Source organism: Sciurus carolinensis, chromosome 2 (genome assembly GCF_902686445.1).
Source record: "Sciurus carolinensis chromosome 2, mSciCar1.2, whole genome shotgun sequence".
Classification (NCBI taxonomy): Eukaryota; Metazoa; Chordata; class Mammalia; order Rodentia; family Sciuridae; genus Sciurus; species Sciurus carolinensis.
The window spans coordinates 113,893,608-113,913,192 of NC_062214.1; the positions used below are offsets into that span (position 1 = coordinate 113,893,608).

General features: G+C 34.9%; 1 protein-coding gene across 1 annotated transcript in view; it reads right to left on the reverse strand.

Moving 5' to 3' along the window:
- Spred1 (sprouty related EVH1 domain containing 1) overlaps nt 1-19,585 on the reverse strand; it is an 81,636-nt gene that overhangs the window by 8,280 nt on the left and 53,771 nt on the right. Inside the window, exon 5 of the mRNA XM_047540360.1 lies at nt 7,605-7,763. Coding sequence (XP_047396316.1) covers nt 7,605-7,763 — 159 coding nt within the window. The remainder of the gene's footprint in view (nt 1-7,604; nt 7,764-19,585) is intronic.

Genomic DNA, 19,585 nt, shown 5'->3' on the forward strand with positions numbered 1-19,585 from the left:
CTAGCTCCAATAATTATCAATATTGCAGTAATCTTGTGTTATTCTTGATTATTTTCCTGGAATATTTTGATCCAAATCCTATTGTTAATAAGACTAGAACCTTGAAAATAAAAAGTAATACATGTACATGGCAAAATTTTCAAATAATAGTGAAGTACATACAATAAAAATCTATCATCTTAGATGTTCAGCTCACATCCTAGAGGTTAACTGATAAAATTTTTTTTTGGTGAATTCTTTCAAAAATTTACACACACACAAACATATATGTACATCTTTAAAAGTTTTAATAAAATGGGAACTTCTTTTCACACTTAGTGATATGTTACGGACACTTTTGAATATTTATAGGTAGACCATGTAAGAATTCAGAAATTAACAGGGGAAAAATTCATTATGGATTAAATGGTGTGGAAAGGCTTCATGAAGGAAACTGGGTTTGAAGTAAACACAGAGTTAAGTATTTGTTCAAGTACAACCACCACCACCACCAAAAAGAAACAAAAGGTCAACATAGAAAAGGAAGTAGAGAAGGCATTATTTTCCTGATAAAAATTAATGACCTTAACTTATATACTAAATACACATGCCTGAACTATACTTTAAGAAGCAAAGATGTTTACTTTTTTCACTTATCACCCAAATTTCATTGTCTCAGAAAAAAGTCACATGTACTACTTACAGATGTAACTAAAATTTACCTGAGTCAACAGTTTATAAATTTTTAGTCCTCTCACATATCCTTAAGTGAAAAGACAAATGGATAATGTTGTTATTACACTTAAACACAGATATTGTAAAATACACCCAACCAACTACTGCTTTTTAAAACACTGAGAACTAAAACTATCTTTATAGTCTTCAGAATTTATCAGCTGAAAAACGCACAGAAGGTGCTTTTTCAAAGTTGGTCACAAAATTTTAAAAGGATTCCATTTAGAATGACAACAAAATGAAACAAAATAAAAGATTATAAAATATAATAGATAAAAGAACAGTAAAATCTTCATAAAATGCAAAGTTTTATTAAGAGAGAACTAAAAAGAAGAATATATCATACTCAAGGATAAAACTGAAGTTTCCCTTAAGCTAATATACAAATTCAGTATAATTTGAATATAAAACACAAAAGTATTTTTCATCAAACCTAACAAACTGATTCTAAATTTTATGAAAGGTCAAGCAGTCAAAGACTCCACAGGGGGAAAAAAAAAAGTAAGGGCATTTGCTGTACATATATATTGAGACTTATTAGACAACTACAGCAATTACATAGTAAAGACTAATGCAGTGACAGACAGCAGATCAACAGATCAGCTTAGAAAGACCAGAAACAGATTCAAACATATGGAGACTTGATACATGACAAATATGGCACTGTTCATCAACAAGGAGAAGATTCTAATAAAAGGTGCTGGAACGATTAGTTATGGGGGGGGGACTGAATCCCTGTTATGAAAAGAAAAAAAAAAACAGTTTAAAGTAGATCAAAAGAGAGAAACTTCAGAACTTCTAGAAAAGGGAGACATTCTTGAGCTAAGAATAGGGAGAAATTTGTAAAATAACACCAAGGAAACAAAGATAAATTTGATCGCAATAAACCTAGAATGTCTGCTCACTAAAATACCATACATAGAGTGAAATTAATAATCACAAACTAGGAGATGGTAGCCACAAATAAAACTTAAGAAGGATTTGTACTCAGAATACACAAAGAAGCTAATAATGAAAATTTTATTACTTGGTAATAAGGTTATATTACAGTGGGCACACTATCCCCAGTATATATGGTACAAATCTACTGAATAGCCTAATTTGTTTCAGGGTCTTTTTGTAACACAGCATCAAAAGTTCACTCCCATACACCCTGAAGAAATTTCAAGCACAGAGATAAGAAGTTTGTACCTGTACTATGCCTAATAAGAACAAAAACCTGGAAAAACATGGAATATTCTCTGGCAGAAGAAAACTATGAAAGTGGTGGAAATCATGAAAAAACTAAGCAAATAAATTTCAAGGCAATGGTTACCTCCAAAATGAAGAAAAGGGGATAAATTGGAGATCTTCCTTTACAAGTTGTTTGATGGTTTCTTAGGATTAAATATGTCATAAATGTTTGATAAGTTCATTCATACACATTCCTATTTGTCTACAGTGAAATGATCCTCAAGAACTTGAAAGTAAGAAAAAGAATTAATGGCTTCCAGGCCTATAAGATGCAACTAAAACCTGCCTGTGTTAGCATTTTGAATCAATTTATTTACCCGAAGGATTTAAACAGTCCACAAAAATATACAAAACAGTTGAACACAAAACATTGACAATGTTACTGTTTTAATGACATTACTCAAAGGTAAAATCTAAGCTAGCATTAGGTGACAATACTTCACAGGTTTCATTTATGCAAATCTACTGCACACAGGCACTGCCTACCTTTGTTTCAGATTATCTTTCCAAGGATATGCATATGCATGTTCAACACAAACATGAAACCTATGCTACTATATTGTGCCATAAGTAATAAAGTCCTTTGTCTCTGACCCAGCAGTATCATACCTTTTGGAAGAATTCATAAACCTGGTAGGTCAACTTGCAGGATTACACAAGGTAAAATGTTAAGACTATAGTTCAGTAAAGCCACAGTCTAGTTCTTCTGGCAAGGCTGTTCCTCTGTTTTAGAAAAGGATTTATCAAGCTATCTATCCCCAACTAAATACACAAAGCATATTAATTACTCTGTTGAGCACTTACACCCACCAAATTAGCTTTTAGTAATGACCTGGTATGTCAGATGGTATGGAAATCTATTTTATGTACAGAATGTATAAACTTGTATTCACTAGTACTACAGTCCTCATGACAGTTTAAATTTTACATTCTGAGTTTTGCATATCATTTTCTTAAACTCAATTATTTAAATCTTTGAAAGATGACTTTAGTCTTGAAAAAAATGAAGCTTCTGACCTGCAAGTTGAGGGCCAGAGTCTATACAATGGGAAATTCATTTGTCAGGCCTTTTGGGTTACATCCAAATGGAGGACTGGTATACAATCCCAACAGTACTTGCTGAACATAAGTGTGCTTTATTCCTATTAAGAAATTTCTACACTATTTATTTACTAAATATGTACCTTTAAAATAGAAAAGCCATTCCATTCTAATTTCTATTAAGCTGAGATATTTACATATTTTAATACCAGTAAATGTGTGAACACCTAGTTATACACATTTATATAATTTAACTGCTATGGGGTTTCAATATTACAAAGTTCATGTGTTAGAAATTAATTCCCAAAATAAGGACTGAAAGGTGGTACCTTTAAGATATGAATAGGTCACAAGGGTTCTACCTTTAGGAGTGGATGAATGCCTTAATTACAGGAGTAGGTTCCTGATTAAAAGATGAAATTTGGTTTCTTTTCCCTTATTATCTCTTACCATCTCAAATTCCTTCCTTCTGCCATGGGATGACATAGCAAGAAGGCTTTCACATGACACTGGCACCTTGATATTTGAAATTCTTTGGAACTACTAGAAATAAATTTCCTTTCTTTATAAACTACCAAGTTGGTGGTATTCTGTTACAGCAACATCAAAGGGACTAAGACAAAAACTCTTGTTTCTCTATGTCACATTAATCTGGAAGATAAGTATCAATTATAAGGAACTGGGAATAGCACTGTTTTATTTAACAAAACACTTTTTGCTAAGTTCTTAATAAACACATTTAATCATTTTACTTTCATAATAACTTTAGGAGATAGATACTGATATTATCCCAATGTACAGGTGAAGATACTTAGGTACAAAGGGATTGTAATACATATGTCCGACAAAGAACTTAGTTCCAATAAAATAAAAAAATGCCTATAAATCAGTAATAAACAATCAAAAATTCAATTTAAGATGTGCTTATAGACCCAAAAAGGTACTTTATGAGAAAGTTTTTAAATGGTCAATAGTATATTAGCTAATTAATAATTATGAAAATATAAATAAAATCACAATAAAATAAAACTTCACTTCTACCTAAAGCAGTAAAGAAGATTAAACCAGGGAAAAGAAGGTAGGGGGTGCCACACCATGTTCTGGAAAACCTCTACCACTTGTAGGAATGTAAACTGGAAGACTACTTTGAACTTTTTGTTTCTGAGTAAAACCAATGATCCATAAAAATGTACTTGTTTAGCCTGTATCTTCTTGCACATGACTGTGTACCAGGTTTATGAAACAACAAACTAAACAAAGCCTAAGGTGTTTTGCACAACAGAAACATCCAATTATTTGGTCCTTGTGTGTGTGTGTGTGTGTGTGTGTGTGTGTTTTTAAATGTTCCAGATCATGCACACCTTTTACTCATACTGCTCCCTGTTACAGACTGAAAGTGTCTGCACTACATTCAAATGTTGATATTCTAACCCCCAAGGTCAAGGTCATGGTTATTTGGAGAAAGAACTTTGAGAGACAGAAAATTAAGGCAGGGCCCTGGTCTGATTGGATCAGTACGTCCTTGTAAGGAGAGCCACCAGCAAGCTTGGGTTCTCTTAGCCTGCCAAATTGAGGGTGTGGCAAGAAGGCCTCACCAGATCAGAGCCACGCGAGAAACTCTGACCTTAGTCTTCTAGCTGCCCAAACGGAAAACAATTTCTGTTGTTTGAGCCACCCAGTTATCTCTGCAGTCCAAGCTAAAACACCCCAATTAAAACACTCATCTTTCACTCTTCTTGTGTCCTTCCCCACAATTTTCATTGCCAGCCCGACCCTTCAATTGGCTAATGATATGTCTTATCCTTAAAAAGTATAACCGTATCTAAAAAGGTCATCTTCCAGCATAAGTTTAATGTACTTTCATAGTATTATGAGATTGCACCTATTATTATCATCAGAATCTCCTTTAGAAGAGAAATTATGACTTATCTTCCTTTGTATCCCAAAACTCTAAGCTCAGGGTCTGACATGCTGTACACATACTGTATAACACATTTAATGGCAATAATTTGTTGAACTGAATGCTTTATCATGTTGTTCATTTGATTTGTCTCACTATAAAGGTGGATGCAAATTTTTTTTCCTAACAAACTGTAAACTGTCTGAATTCCTCAGGTAAAAATGAAAATCATTAAAAGAGAATCAGGTAGGCTTTCAGCAGAGTAGCTATGTCACTGGAAACTAAAACAGTTGACCTTTGAACAATATGGGTTTGAACTATATGGGTCCACTTTTATGTAGATTTTTTTTTCTTAATTTTTGAGATATGTAACAATTTGAAAGAACTTACAGATGAACTGCATAGCGTTAGAAATATCAAAAAGTTAAGCAGCTCCTCTCTCCAGTAAATTTTGTATTTTAGTAAAAAGTGAACTCGTTGTGATTCTTACTTGTTTTTCCACCATATATAACACATGTAACAAACAAAATGTGTAAATGACTATGTTATGGGTAAGGCTTCCAGTCAAGACCATGCTACTAGTAGCTAAATTTGGGGGAAATCAAAAGTGATACACAAAGTTCTACCAGCTGCAGGAGTGAAGAGTCCAGACAAAGTGGAGTAGTCTGCCACTGCTGGCACTGGCCTAGTTACATCATACCCTAGGAGCCAAGATCCAGTAGCTAGCAGGCACCACCCTCAGTGCTGCTGACAACAAGTCCAAGTCCATCACCACAGATAGTGATGGCCCAGCTGGCTTGCTCCCAGTGCAAGAAAGTCATAAGAAAGTTTTGGGGAACAGTAAAATAGTTTAATGTAAGAAACAGATATGGTTTCATTAACAGGAATGACACCAAGTATGATATAGTTGTACAATTAGTCTGACATGAATAATCACCCCAGGAACTTTCTTCATAGTGAAGGAGACATTGAGTCTGTAGAGTCTGATGATGTAGAAGAAAGGGGAGCAGAGGCAGCAAAAGTCACAGGATCTGGTGGAGTTCCAGTTCAAGGCAGTAAATATGCAGCATGCTATAATCACTGTAGTCACCAGCCATGTAGTTGGAGTCTTCCATACAGTTACCAGAAGGGTAAGAGTGGGCAATAGGAGGGATTGGAAAATACCAGCCATACCAAACAGAGGTTTCCACCTTACTACACACACAGAGATCCTACAGGTCTTAACCACCGTATTCCAAGTCTCCTTGTGCAGGGAGAGGTAAAGGATGATGATAACAACCAGGGTATAAGGTAGACCAGTGAGACAGAATATGTATCAAGTTTATAAACCATGATTCCACAGTGCCTTCTGCACCAGTGAAAAGGATGACAATGAAGAGGGTAAGGAAAATCAAGGTGAGACCCCAGTCAGCAGCCACCTTAATAATGGTATCACTGCAACTTCAATCATCAATGCAAACACCTACAAAACCTTAAACCACAAGATGGAAGAAATAAGAGCAACTGATCCCAGCCTTGGGATTACAGAATTCATCTATTCCTGAGACTGAGTAGGGCAGGAAAGAGTAAACAGCAGTTTACCATCTCTACCATCAGCTGGTGATTCAACAAGAAGAAATATAGATGAAATTCCAGAAACAGAAAGGGCAAAAATCCTGGAGCACTTCATTTTTGCCAACTGCCCATATAACTAGAACTATGTGCAATATTTATGCAACATACACAGGCACTTTACAATGTTTACCCGAAGATCTCTCTTTTTGGTAATGACAAACATTTTTCAAAAAGCCCAGAAAGGTGTATTGAGCTGACACAGAAAGATCACTAGAGCCCAGAAGTTCAAGACTGGCCTAGGCAACATGACAAGAACTTGTCTCAAAATAAACAAACAAAAAAAGCAAGGTGTACATGGAGTTTTTAAAATTTGTTTTTGTTTTTTGGTACCAGGGAATGAACCATGGGTACCTAAACACTGAGCCAAAATCCCCAGCCCTTTTTATATTTTATTTTGAGAAAGGGTTTCCCTAAATTGCTGAGGGTGGTTTTAAACTCACATTCCTCCTGCCTTGGGTTCCTAAACTGTTGGGATTACAAGCATGTGACACCGCGCCGGGCTAAATATGGAGTTTTGACCATGTGTTGGTCACTGCCCCAACCTGTGTTATTCAATGGTCAACTGTACATCTTTTCAATATCATCTATCAAGAAGAACAGATATTTTGAAACATTTTAAAAAGTACATTTGACCTTTGATTTTTGTACACAGATAACAGGTATGACTTGGTAAGGAACATTATAAGAAGCACCCTTATGGAAGTGTACTAACAAATTTACTGAGGACATTTTTTTTCAAAACAGTATCTTTTATAAGTTTCTTAGAGTAAGGCTAGAGAAACTTGCTTCCCAAAACACTAGAATACCTTTTCCTTCTGGTTAATGAAAATTTCTCTGAACACATTTTCCATTTTTACCTTTGCCACCAAAAAATTTAAAACTTATGGCTTAGTTTCCTACATACCTGCATAGGATTATATGGTCTATATCTCCTGTCACACTCTGGATTTGATTCACTCTAAATCATATTCCTGGTTTTCTTCCCTTTTTGTTTTTGCTGTTTATTTTAACTAGTAAAAGGTGAATGGTCTTAAGGTCCTTCTTTAAAACACACCTTTTCTATACATATGTTATACATGCTAAAAAATATTTATTTTCTCACCTGATTGGCTTGGCTTTGCAAGTAGACTCTTCTGGCATTCAGATCTTCAAAAGGGGATGGTCTTATACTTGAGCCCCTATAAGGGTCACTGGTAACAACTGTCTCTTGCTGGAAAAGGTGATCTTTCACTAAAGAACTGGAAGTATCCTCTTCTGTTGCCTAATGGGAACAACCCTCAACTCATTAGTTGTCAAAAGAAAAAAAGATACAACAAAATAAGATACTTTAACAGATACTTTTTAGCAAATTATTAAGTATATACCACCCCCATTGCTATGCAAGGCAATTCCAAAAGTTCCAAAATACATGATTAGGGAACCATGTTAAAATTAATGAGATTTAGAAAAAAATTATAAATCGACCTTATGAGCAAAATAAGCTTTCTTACTGAAAACAACTTAGGAAGAATTGAAGGTAACCATGTAGAAGAGCCATCTAATTAGAAGAAAGCCTTTAATTATAGTAAAAATGATCTGAATCTAGAAAACTGAAGAAATTATTAGAAAATACTATTCAATGACAGTCTTATTTTGCAAGTTGAAAAAAAAAAAGTATGTAGTTATGTAGCAAATACTGGGTCAGTGATACAATGGAGAAAAAGAAGGAAGACAGTAACAGACAATAATCTTTTTGAATAAATAAATTGGTCTGATTTGCTGCTTACTTAGAAGGACTGAATTCAGCACAAGACACTTAGGTAGAGGGATATGGTTAGACAATGACACTCACTAAAAACATGCTTTCAAAATGTCATGAACAATAATGTCTATGAGACATGTTAAATAAGTAAAATTTAATATACTACAAACCAGAAAGTGCTAGAAGTAGTTTTATTTCTTTTAGTTTTTTTAAAGAAATGGGATAACTGCTGTAATTTTCTCCACTGCTATATACTTATTTTTTTTTGTTATTTTATTTTTTTATTTTTTTTTATTTTTTTTACGTTTACATAGGGTAATGATGTTTATTTTATTTTTCCCCTCCCCCCCACCCCTCCCACCCCTCTTTTCCTTCTACACAGTCCTTCTTTCCTTCATTCTTACCGCTCTCCTTAGCCTAACTCTAAACCTAACCCTAAACCTAATGCTAGCCCCTCCCACCCCCCATTATATGTCCTCATCCGCTTATCAGCGAAATCATTCGTCCTTTAGTTTTTTGAGATTGGCTTATCTCACTTAGCATGATATTCTCCAATTTCGACCATTTGCCTACAAATGCCATAATTTTATCATTCTTCATTGCGGAGTAATATTCCATTGTATAAATATGCCACAGTTTCTTTATCCATTCATCAACTGAAGGGCATCTAGGTTGGTTCCACAATCTGGCTATGGTGAATTGAGCAGCAATGAACATTGATGTGGCTGTATCTCTGTAGTATGCTGATTTTAAGTCCTTTGGGTATAGGCCAAGGAGTGGGATAGCTGGGTCAAATGGTGTTTCCATTCCAAGCTTTCTGAGGAATCTCCACACTGCTTTCCAGAGTGGCTGCACTAATTTGCAACCCCACCAGCAATGTATGAGTGTTCCTTTTTCACCACGTCCTCACCAACACCTATTGTTGCTTGTATTCTTGATAATCGCCATTCTAATTGGGGTGAGATGAAATCTTAGGGTAGTTTTGATTTGCATTTCCCTTATTATTAGGGATGTTGAACATTTTTTCATATATCTGGTGATTACTTGTACATCTTCTTCTGTGAAGTGTCTGTTCATTTCCTTAGCCCATTTGTTGATTGGATTATTTGTATTCTTCGTGTCGAGTTTTTTGAGTTCTTTATAGATTCTGGAAATTAGCGCTCTATCTGAGGTATGGTTGGCAAAGATATTCTCCCACTCTGTAGGCTCTCTCTTCACATTTCTGATAGTTTCCTTTGCTGAGAGAAAGCTTTTTAGTTTGAATCTATCCCAGTTGTTGATTCTTGCTTTTATTTCTTGTGCTATGGGAGTCCTGTTAAGGAAGTCTGATCCTAAGCCAACAAGTTGAAGATTTGGACCTACTTTTTCTTCTATAAGATGCAGGGTCTCTGGTCTGATTCCGAGGTCCTTGATCCATTTTGAGTTGAGTTTTGTGTAGGGTGAGAGATAGGGGTTTAATTTCATTCTGTTGCATATGGTTTTCCAGTTTTCCCAGCACCATTTGTTGAAGAGGCTATCTTTTCTCCATTGCATATTGTTGGAACCTTTGTCTAGTATGAGAAAATTGTATTTATTTGGGTTTGTGTCCATGTCCTCTATTCTGTACCATTGATCTACCTGTCTATTTTGGTACCAATACCATGCCGTTTTTGTTACTATTGCTTTGTAGTAGAGTTGAAGATCTGGTATTGCGATACCCCCTGCTTCGCTCTTGCTACTGAGGATTGCTTTAGCTATTCTGGGTTTTTTATTCTTCCAGATGAATTTCATAATTGCTTGCTCTATTTCTGTAAGGTACATCATTGGGATTTTCATTGGAATTGCATTGAATCTGTATACCAAAATAGAAAGGTGTATCAATGGTACAGAATAGAGGACACGGACACAAACCCAAATAAATACAATTTTCTCATACTAGACAAAGGGGCCAAAAATATGCAATGGAGAAAAGATAGCCTCTTCAACAAATGGTGCTGGGAGAATTGGAAATCCATATGCAACAGAATGAAACTAAACCCATATCTCTCACCATGCACGAAACTAAACTCAAAATGGATCAAGGACCTCGGAATCAGACCAGAGAGACCTTGCATCTTATAGAAGAAAAAGTAGGTCCAGAGCTTCAACATGTCGGCTTAGGACCAGACTTCCTCAACAGGACTCCCATAGCACAAGAAATAAAAGCAAGAATCAATAACTGGGATAGATTCAAACTAAAAAGCTTTCTCTCAGCAAAGGAAACTATCAGCAATGCGAAGAAAGAGCCTACAGAGTGGGAGAAAATCTTTGCCAATCATACTTCAGATAGAGCGCTAATCTCCAGAATCTATAAAGAACTCAAAAAACTCTACACCAAGAATGTAAATAATCCAATTGACAAATGGGCTAAAGAAATGAATAGACACTTCACAGAAGAAGATCTACAAGCAATCAACAAACATATGGAAAAATGTTCAACATCTCTAGTAATAAGAGAAATGCAAATCAAAACCACCCTAAGATTCCATCTCACCCCAATTAGAATGGCGATTATCAAGAATACAAGCAACAACAGGTGTTGGCAAGGATGTGGGGAGAAAGGTACACTCATACATTGCTGGTGGGGCTGCAAATTAGTGCAGCCACTCTGGAAAGCAGTGTGGAGATTCCTTAGAAACTTGGAATGAAACCACCATTTGACCCAGCTATCCCACTCCTTGGCCTATACCCAAAGGACTTAAAATCAGCATATTACAGAGATACAGCCACATCAATGTTCATAGCTGCTCAATTCACCATAGCCAGATTGTGGAACCAACCTAGATGTCCTTCAATTGATGAATGGATAAAGAAAATGTGGTATATATATACAATGGAATATTACTCAGCCATAAAGAATGATAAAATTATGGCATTTGCAGGCAAATGGATGAAACTGGAGAATATCATGCTAAGTGAGATAAGCCAATCTCAAAAAACCAAAGGAAGAATGATATCGCTAATAAGTAGATGATGACACATAATGGGGGGTGGGAAGGGTTAGTGTTGGGGTTGGAGTCAGTTTTAGGGAGGGGGGCAGGAATGGAGGAAGGAAGGACTGTATAGATGGAGGGGAGGGGTGGGAGGGGTGGGGGGAAAGGGAAAAAATGGCAGAATGAATCAAACAACATTACCCTATGTAAATTTATGATTACACAAATGGTATGCCTTTACGCCATGTACAGACAGAGAAACAACATATATCCCATTTGTTTACAAAAAAAAAAAAAAAACCACATACTTTCTTCACTCAGTTACCACCTGACATTTCATATTTTTGATTTTTCATATCTCTTTCTTTGTCCACAATAGCTACCTTCAAATTTTCATTAGAAAACCCTCTTTATACTTAACCTTAACCATAGACTCTTCAGTGAAGAACCACTCTCCAGTTGATCATGCCTTCTTTGAATTTCCATATATACATATATCTACAACTTAAATATTCTTGTATTTATATTTTTTCTTATGATCCAGTGCTATGTGGTCTGCATGACCTTCCCCCTGAAAAATCTACATGTGAAACTTAGTTACCAATACACAATCGTATTTGAATGTAGGGCCATTCAAAGGTGATTAGATGTGATTAGCATCCTTATAAAATAGGCCCCAGAAATCTGTCTAGTATCTTACACCATGTAAAGACACAGCAGAAGGTGCTACTTAGAACCTGGCAAGTGAGTCCTCAGCAAACTTTTAATCTGCCTGTGCCTAGATTTTCCCAGCTATAAAAACTGTGAGAAATAAATTTCATAAGCTATCAGTTTATGGTATTATGTTAAAACAGCTAGAAAAAAACTAAGGATAGCCTAAACAAGGAGAAATTCTGACCATATTTTATCCCTTTACCTTAGAAATAACTATGCTTAGCACACAGTAAGAACACTATAAATAATATGTGCCATGCAAATATCTACACATCAGATCACATTATATTATAGACCTCAGGAGTAAATGTTGTGCAATTTTAAAAAATGTAGAAAGAAAATTCCTTAAACAAATTTTTACACAAAACATCTCTTAGTAACTGCTACAAATCCAAATAATAAGAAAATAAAAATTCTTCCCAAAATCCCACTCCCAGGGAATAGTCTGTTACTATTTGACATACATCCTTCTAGATATCCTAATGCATGCGCATTTTGATTCTGTCTACTTTGATTCTACTTACATTATCGACAATCTATCTACATAGTGCTATACTATAATTATGGGCATGTAGATTGTTTCAAATTTTTGATATATATACTCCCATGAAACTCCTTATAGATAGATCTTAGCACATCTGTGATAATATTTCCTTGTGATTAATTCCCACAAATGGAATTTGGGCAAAGCCTGTGCATACATTCAATTATATTACCAAGCTACTTTCAGCAAGCATATTGAAAATCCCTCAATAATTTATGATGAGGGACCATTTCCTTACATCTCTGCTTGCACTGGGTCTTATCACTTTACCAATGTTTGTCCATCTACCAAGGAAAATATCTCATTATTTTCCAAAAAGATTATCTGTATCATTTCCATAATTAAAATGAAAAACAACCAAGCACCTTTCTTAATTTGGATATAATTGAGTAAAACAGTCTTTGGGCTTTAAGAAATTTCTGGTTTTTGCTTGATTGTAATCCCTGAAAAGTAATAGCTACAATGGAAACCTGGATGTAACAAATGACTAGGGATGTAGCTCAGTAGCCTAGCATGCACAAGACCCTGGGTTTAATAAACAGTGCTGCAAAAAATAAAATAAACACAAATTAGGTGAGAAATGCCAAAATTCTTCCACAAGAGCAAAATGTTTAGTATATGATATGCACAAAAACTAGATTCACTCATGCGGTCTCCAGTTTTTTAAAAAAACATGTATGGCAGTCAGATACCCCCAAATCCAATGCCTTTAACATTGTGTGTTGGCATAAACTCATCTGTATCATACATAAAGTAACCCAGGCCAACATTTAATGTACAATGGAAATCTGTTTTACTCTTAGCTGCTGGTATAATAGTCTCCTACGCTTGCTAAGAGGCTGTTACATTTTTTCTTTTCCTAACACTACTATAGTAATTTTGTGTGTAAAAAAAAAAAAAACAGGGTACAGCAATAAAATAATGCCAGATCTAGCTCTTGATCAGAATAAAAGAACTGTAGAGAAAATAAAAAGACCCTGCTTCTCTCCTCCTTTTGTCCTTTTTTCCAGTGTTCTGAGAAACAGAAAAATAATACAAGTCTCAATAAATGAGTGATGAAAAAGTAATATTATAGTCTACATTTGCTTAAGAACTTCATTCTTATAGTTGTTACAGTCTTGTATCACAAATCACAGGATTTTTAAAAAATATGTTGATTAGGTCACAGTCAACAAAAAGTTTTCAATAATTATGCTACTGGTATTTTAATAATTATACTATTGGTATTAAAAATTATATGTTGAAATTAAACCAATTATATGTCTGTGCTTTAAAAGCACAGAGCAGAAGAAACTCCCCATAATTCCACAAACCCAACTAAATCATTATTAACATTTTGGTGTAGTATCTCCCGTATCAATTCATTTTAGATTTGGCCACAACCAACACCTATTGCATTCACTAGATTTCTTTAGTAACTTTTAAGGATAATAAACAAATCACTTAGTTTTTAATTTTTTATTTGTCTATGAGATTTGTCTAGAAACATTAATAGTATATAGTATTTTCTAAACACCCTGAATACAACAGTTATCTGTGATGAAACAATATGGAAAGAATATGAAAAATGTGTTAAGAAACAATGTCTGGCAGTAACAGTGAAGGAAAACAAGTTATCTGTCCTGGCTTACATAATAACTAAACCTATCTTTCAAATGAAATGTTAGCTTAGTTTAAATGTGGTAATAAGTTTGTAGAAATTATTTACCATATGTATCTATTTTTTTGAATAATAACCAATAGTTACTCAGTTCTTGCCAACCATATAAATCTTTAAACTACCCTTTCTTTAAATCTATTTCTAGAATTCTACCCCAAGTCACACTTGAAAATGTAAACAAAAATTTATGTAAATTTGGATAATAAATAAAACTTAGTCTAAAAAATATCAGGGCTTTTAGAAATTAATTTTATGACAATAAGTTTAAAAGAATGGTGATAGGTTGACTACGGTATCATAAAATATTTTTCACTAGCTAAATAAAGTCCATTCATTAACTGAATTCTCATAAAGCCTTATTAAAATATTGCCAACTTATAAAATCAGTTCATGAACAATTTATATCCTCCTGCCTAATGCAAAATTACTTCAGACAATAAATATAAATCATAGCCTTTTGAATCATTTTGGCTCATAAGTCACATTACAGGATTCTTTAAAAAAAAACAACAGATTAAGTTAATCAAGTATTTCTCAATGGTAAAAGAGATAACAAATACAACTTTTCACTTCAGATCAATCAAGTCTTCTTTCTTCTACCCCAAAGCATAACATCTAAGATATTTTCCTTCTAACACTAAGCCTGTTGCGAGGTGAGTTTTGTGGTTTTGCTATCAATTCAGTATATCTGAAAAATAAATGCTACAAATGTTGACTGCTCTATTTGGAAAAATATTAAAAGTAGTCTTAAAATGAGCATAAGCTAGCCTTTAAAACACTCCCCCCCACAAAACCTTTAATTGCTTCATCAGTACAGTCAAAAGAAACCAAATGAAAAGAACATTTATATATTAAGACTAGATAGGTTTAAAAACAATCCTCTTTTTTTTTTTTTTTGGTGCCAGGGATTGAACCAGGGATACTTAACCATTGAGTCACACCCCCGGGCACCCAACCCCACCTTTTAATTTTGTATTCTGAGACAGGGTCTCACTAAGTTGCTAAGTATATCTTTGAACTTGTGATCCTACTGCCTTGGTCTCCAGAGTCACTGGGATTACAGGCATGCACTACCATGCCCAGAAAAACAACCCTAATTTTTAAGACTTTTCTTCAAAAAGCCTTTCTGGAGTACCAATTATGTACTAGATCAGTCCTATACTAGACACCAGGGATAAAAGATGAGCGCACCTGTAATCCAAGCAACTCAGGAAGCTGAGGCAGGATGATCACCCACTTCGAGATCAGCCTCAGCAATTTAATGAGGCCCTCAGCAACTTAGTGAGACCCTGTCTAAAAATAAAAGTGCCTGGGGATGTAGTCAGTGGGAGAGCACGCCTGGATTCAATTCAGTATCTACCCCTGCCCCCCAAATCCAATGATAACTTGTTATGAAATCCTTCATAGAAAAACATGAAATGGAAAGGTAAGCTTCTACTTCTGAAAACTGATGAAGACATTAAATTGTTTAAAGCAGAAAGCTGTTTATCAGTAAATAATCAACTGCCCGGCACACACACACAAAATGTCTAACACAGTTGTTGGCAAAGAATAGGTACTCAAATATTTTTTGAATAAATTAATGAATATTCAAAATGAAGATTTAATGCCTTCATGTTTATGACCTAAATATAACACAATTATTACTCTGGATTAAAAAAATCAAATGGGTTATTCTTTAAAAACATTATATTCTTGGTGTAGAGTTTTTTGAGTTCTTTATAGATTCTGGAAATTAGTGTTCTATCTGAAGTATGAGTGGCAAAGATATTCTCCCACTCTGTAGGCTCTCTCTTCACATTACTGAGAGTTTTCTTTGCTGAGAGAAAGTTTTTTAGTTTGAATCTATCCCAGTTGTTGATTCTTGCTTTTATTTCTTGTGCTATGGGAGTCCTGTTAAGGAAGTCTGATCCTAAGCCAACAAGTTGAAGGTTTGGACCTACTTTTTCTTCTATAAGATGCAGGGTCTCTGGTCTGATTCCGAGGTCCTTGATCCATTTTGAGTTGAGTTTTGTGTAGGGTGAGAGATAGGGATTTAATTTCATTCTGTTGCATATGGTTTTCCAGTTTTCCCAGCACCATTTGTTGAAGAGGCTATCTTTTCTCCATTGCATATTTTTGGCCCCTTTGTCTAGTATGAGAAAACTGTATTTATTTGGGTTTGTGTCCATGTCCTCTATTCTGTACCATTGATCTACCTGTCTATTTTGGTACCAATACCATGCCGTTTTTGTTACTATTGCTTTGTAATAGAGTTGAAGATCTGGTATTGCGATACCCCCTGCTTCGCTCTTTCTACTGAGGATTGCTTTAGCTATTCTGGGTTTTTTATTCTTCCAGATGAATTTCATAATTGCTTGCTCTATTTCTGTAAGGTACATCATTGGGATTTTAATTGGAGTTGCATTGAATCTGTATAGCACTTTAGGTAGTATAGCCATTTTGACAATATTAATTCTGCCTATCCAAGAACATGGGAAATCTTTCCATCTTCTAAGGTTTTCTTTAATTTCTTTCTTTAGTGTTCTGTAGTTCTCATTGTAGAGGTCTTTCACCTCTTTTGTGAGACTGATTCCCAAGTATTTTATTTTTTTCGATGCTATTGTGAATGGGGTAGTTTTCCTAATTTCTCTTTCTGAAGATTCATCACTTATGTATAAAAATGCATTGGATTTATGAGCATTGATCTTGTAACCTGACAGACACTTCACAGAAGATGTACAAGCAATCAACAGATATATGAAAAAATGTTCAACATCTCTAGTAATAAGAGAAATGCAAATCAAAACTACCCTAAGATTTCATCTCACCCCAATTAGAATGGCGATTATCAAGAATACAAGCAACAATAGGTGTTGGAGAGGATGTGGGGAAAAAGGTACACTCATACATTGCTGGTGGGGCTGCAAATTAGTGCAGCCACTCTGGAAAGCAGTATGGAGATTCCTCAGAAAGCTTGGAATGGAACCACCATTCCAGCTATCCCACTCCTTGGCCTATACCCAAAGGACTTAAAATCAGCATACTACAGAGATACAGCCACATCAATGTTCACTGCTGCTCAATTCACCATAGCCAGATTGTGGAACCAACCTAGATGCCCTTCAGTTGATGAATGGATAAAGAAACTGTGGCATATATATACAATGGAATATTACTACGCTATGAAGAATGATAAAATTACAGCATTTGCAGGCAAATGGATGAAATTGGAAAATATCATGCTAAGTGAGATAAGCTAATCTCAAAAAACTAAAGGACGAATGATCTCACTGCTAAGCGGAGGGTGGGAGGGGTTAGCGTTAGGGTTAGGGTTAGGTTTAGGGTTAGGGATAAGGAGGGTGGTAAGAATGGAGGAAAGAAGGACTGTATAGAAGGAAAAGAGGGGTGGGAGGGGTGGGGGAAGGGAAAAAATAATGAATCAAACATCATTGCCCTATGTAAATTTATAATTACACAAATGGTATGCCTTGACTCCATGTACAAATAGAGAAACAACATGTATCCTATTTGTATACAATAAAAAAAAATTATAGCTGTCTTTACACATCAATCAGATATAAACACTACTTTAAATCATAGTCAGCTCATATTCAGAATAATTCTGTTTACTTTTTTAAGATGAATTATGAAACAAGATGATATATTCTATTTCTAGTAAAGTGGTTAAATAAACTAGAATACACTGTATTCTCCAATGTATTTCAAAAGAATTATTTTCTTAATTCTTTGGCACATCATGATATAAACAGTATAGCACAAAGGTCAATTTATGAGTTTTCTTTTGCAGTTTTAATTCTGGGTATTGACTTAAAACATTTCCTGTGGTTCTAATCATCTTCAGGAGAGGTTAAACTTCCTTTCTGTTCATGCATTAGTTTTTTATTGCTGTATTAAAAAAATCAGCAAAAAATTTAGCAGTTCCAAACAACATTCCGTAAGTCAGAAATTTTGGAGCAACATAACTAGGTGGTTCTGGCACAGTCAAAATATCTTAACTAGGGCTGGGGTTGTAGCTCATTGATAGAGCACTTGCCTAGCATGCATGAGGCACTGGATTTGATCCTCAGCACCACATAAAAATAAAGGTAATGTGTCCATCTACAACTAAAATTATATATGTATTTTTTAAAAAAGATATCTTAACAGGTCAATCTAGCTCAGAATTCCTTGAATTCCAAAAGAAAACTCGGTGGGTCTTGTAAATCTTATTTTGACTCACTTCATTAGATAAAAAGCATGCTCATGAGCCATTATTCTGAGCCAGGTGTGGTGGCAGATGTCTATAATTCCAGCTACTCGGGAGGCTGAGGCAGGAAGATCTGAAGTTCAAGGTCAGCCTCAGCAATTTAGCTAGGTTCTAAGAGACCCTGTCTCAAAATAAAAAATAAAAAGGGTTGAGGATATAACTCAGTGGTAAAGTACTAAAAAAAAAAAGATAAAATCATTCTGAAACCTCTCTACCTTAACCTTTTGCTAAGTGACATAATCTTATGCTTCTTCTAAGTCCTATTATTCTGACTTAAAGGTTTTCTGAGATAGTACCTTAGAATTTTCTAAGGTCTTAACAAAGGAACTTTGGATACTTTTGGTATTCAAGATATATCTTCACTAGATGGTTCTGGCTCAGGATTCCTCACTAGGTTGCAATCACAACACCAGGTAAGTCATTGTTATTGGAGGTCTTGACTGGTGATGAACAATCCGCTCCCAAGATGGCTAACAAATGTTGCCACTGTCCCAAGGCTTCAGTTCCTCACCACATGGACATCTATACAGAGTGGCCTGAATGTCTCCGTAACACAGAAAGTGGGCATTCCCCAGAAATAGTGGTCTATGAGAGAGAGTTAGACAGAAGCTGCAATAACCCACCCCTGGAATCACAAACTATCATTCCTATAACACTCTCTTTGCTAACATAACAACTCACTAAGAATAGTACACATTCAAGGGGTGGGAGGATTATATTCCACTAAAAAGAAGAATATTAAAAATTTGTGATTCTACTTTGAAAACACCACAGTATTTTTTAAAAAGAATTAAAACTAGATACAAAAATTGTTCTTACTGAAGTGACATTTAAATGAAAGGCTAGCATCTCTAGGATTATTGCCTATCTTATATTATGAAAAAGAAAATTAAGCAAGTACTTTAGTGTCTAAAATACAGACTCTTTTAGTGGTCTATGAGTAAATTTTTGGACTGAGGATACTAGATATCATCTTTACTATGAAGCAGGAATCCTAAGGAACTAACAATAGATGATTATTCTTACTGCTTTTGCTACGCCATAATCCTCTTTATTAGCCTTCTCTTTCCTGACTCTAACTTTTTATTACTTTGCATGTGTCTATAATAAACATATTATTCCTGGCTCATATCTTGCTTTTCTCACTCTATGACAAAACCTTCACACATATGGTATTATCAAGGAACATGATTTTGAAAATAATTTTTACACACATAATTAATT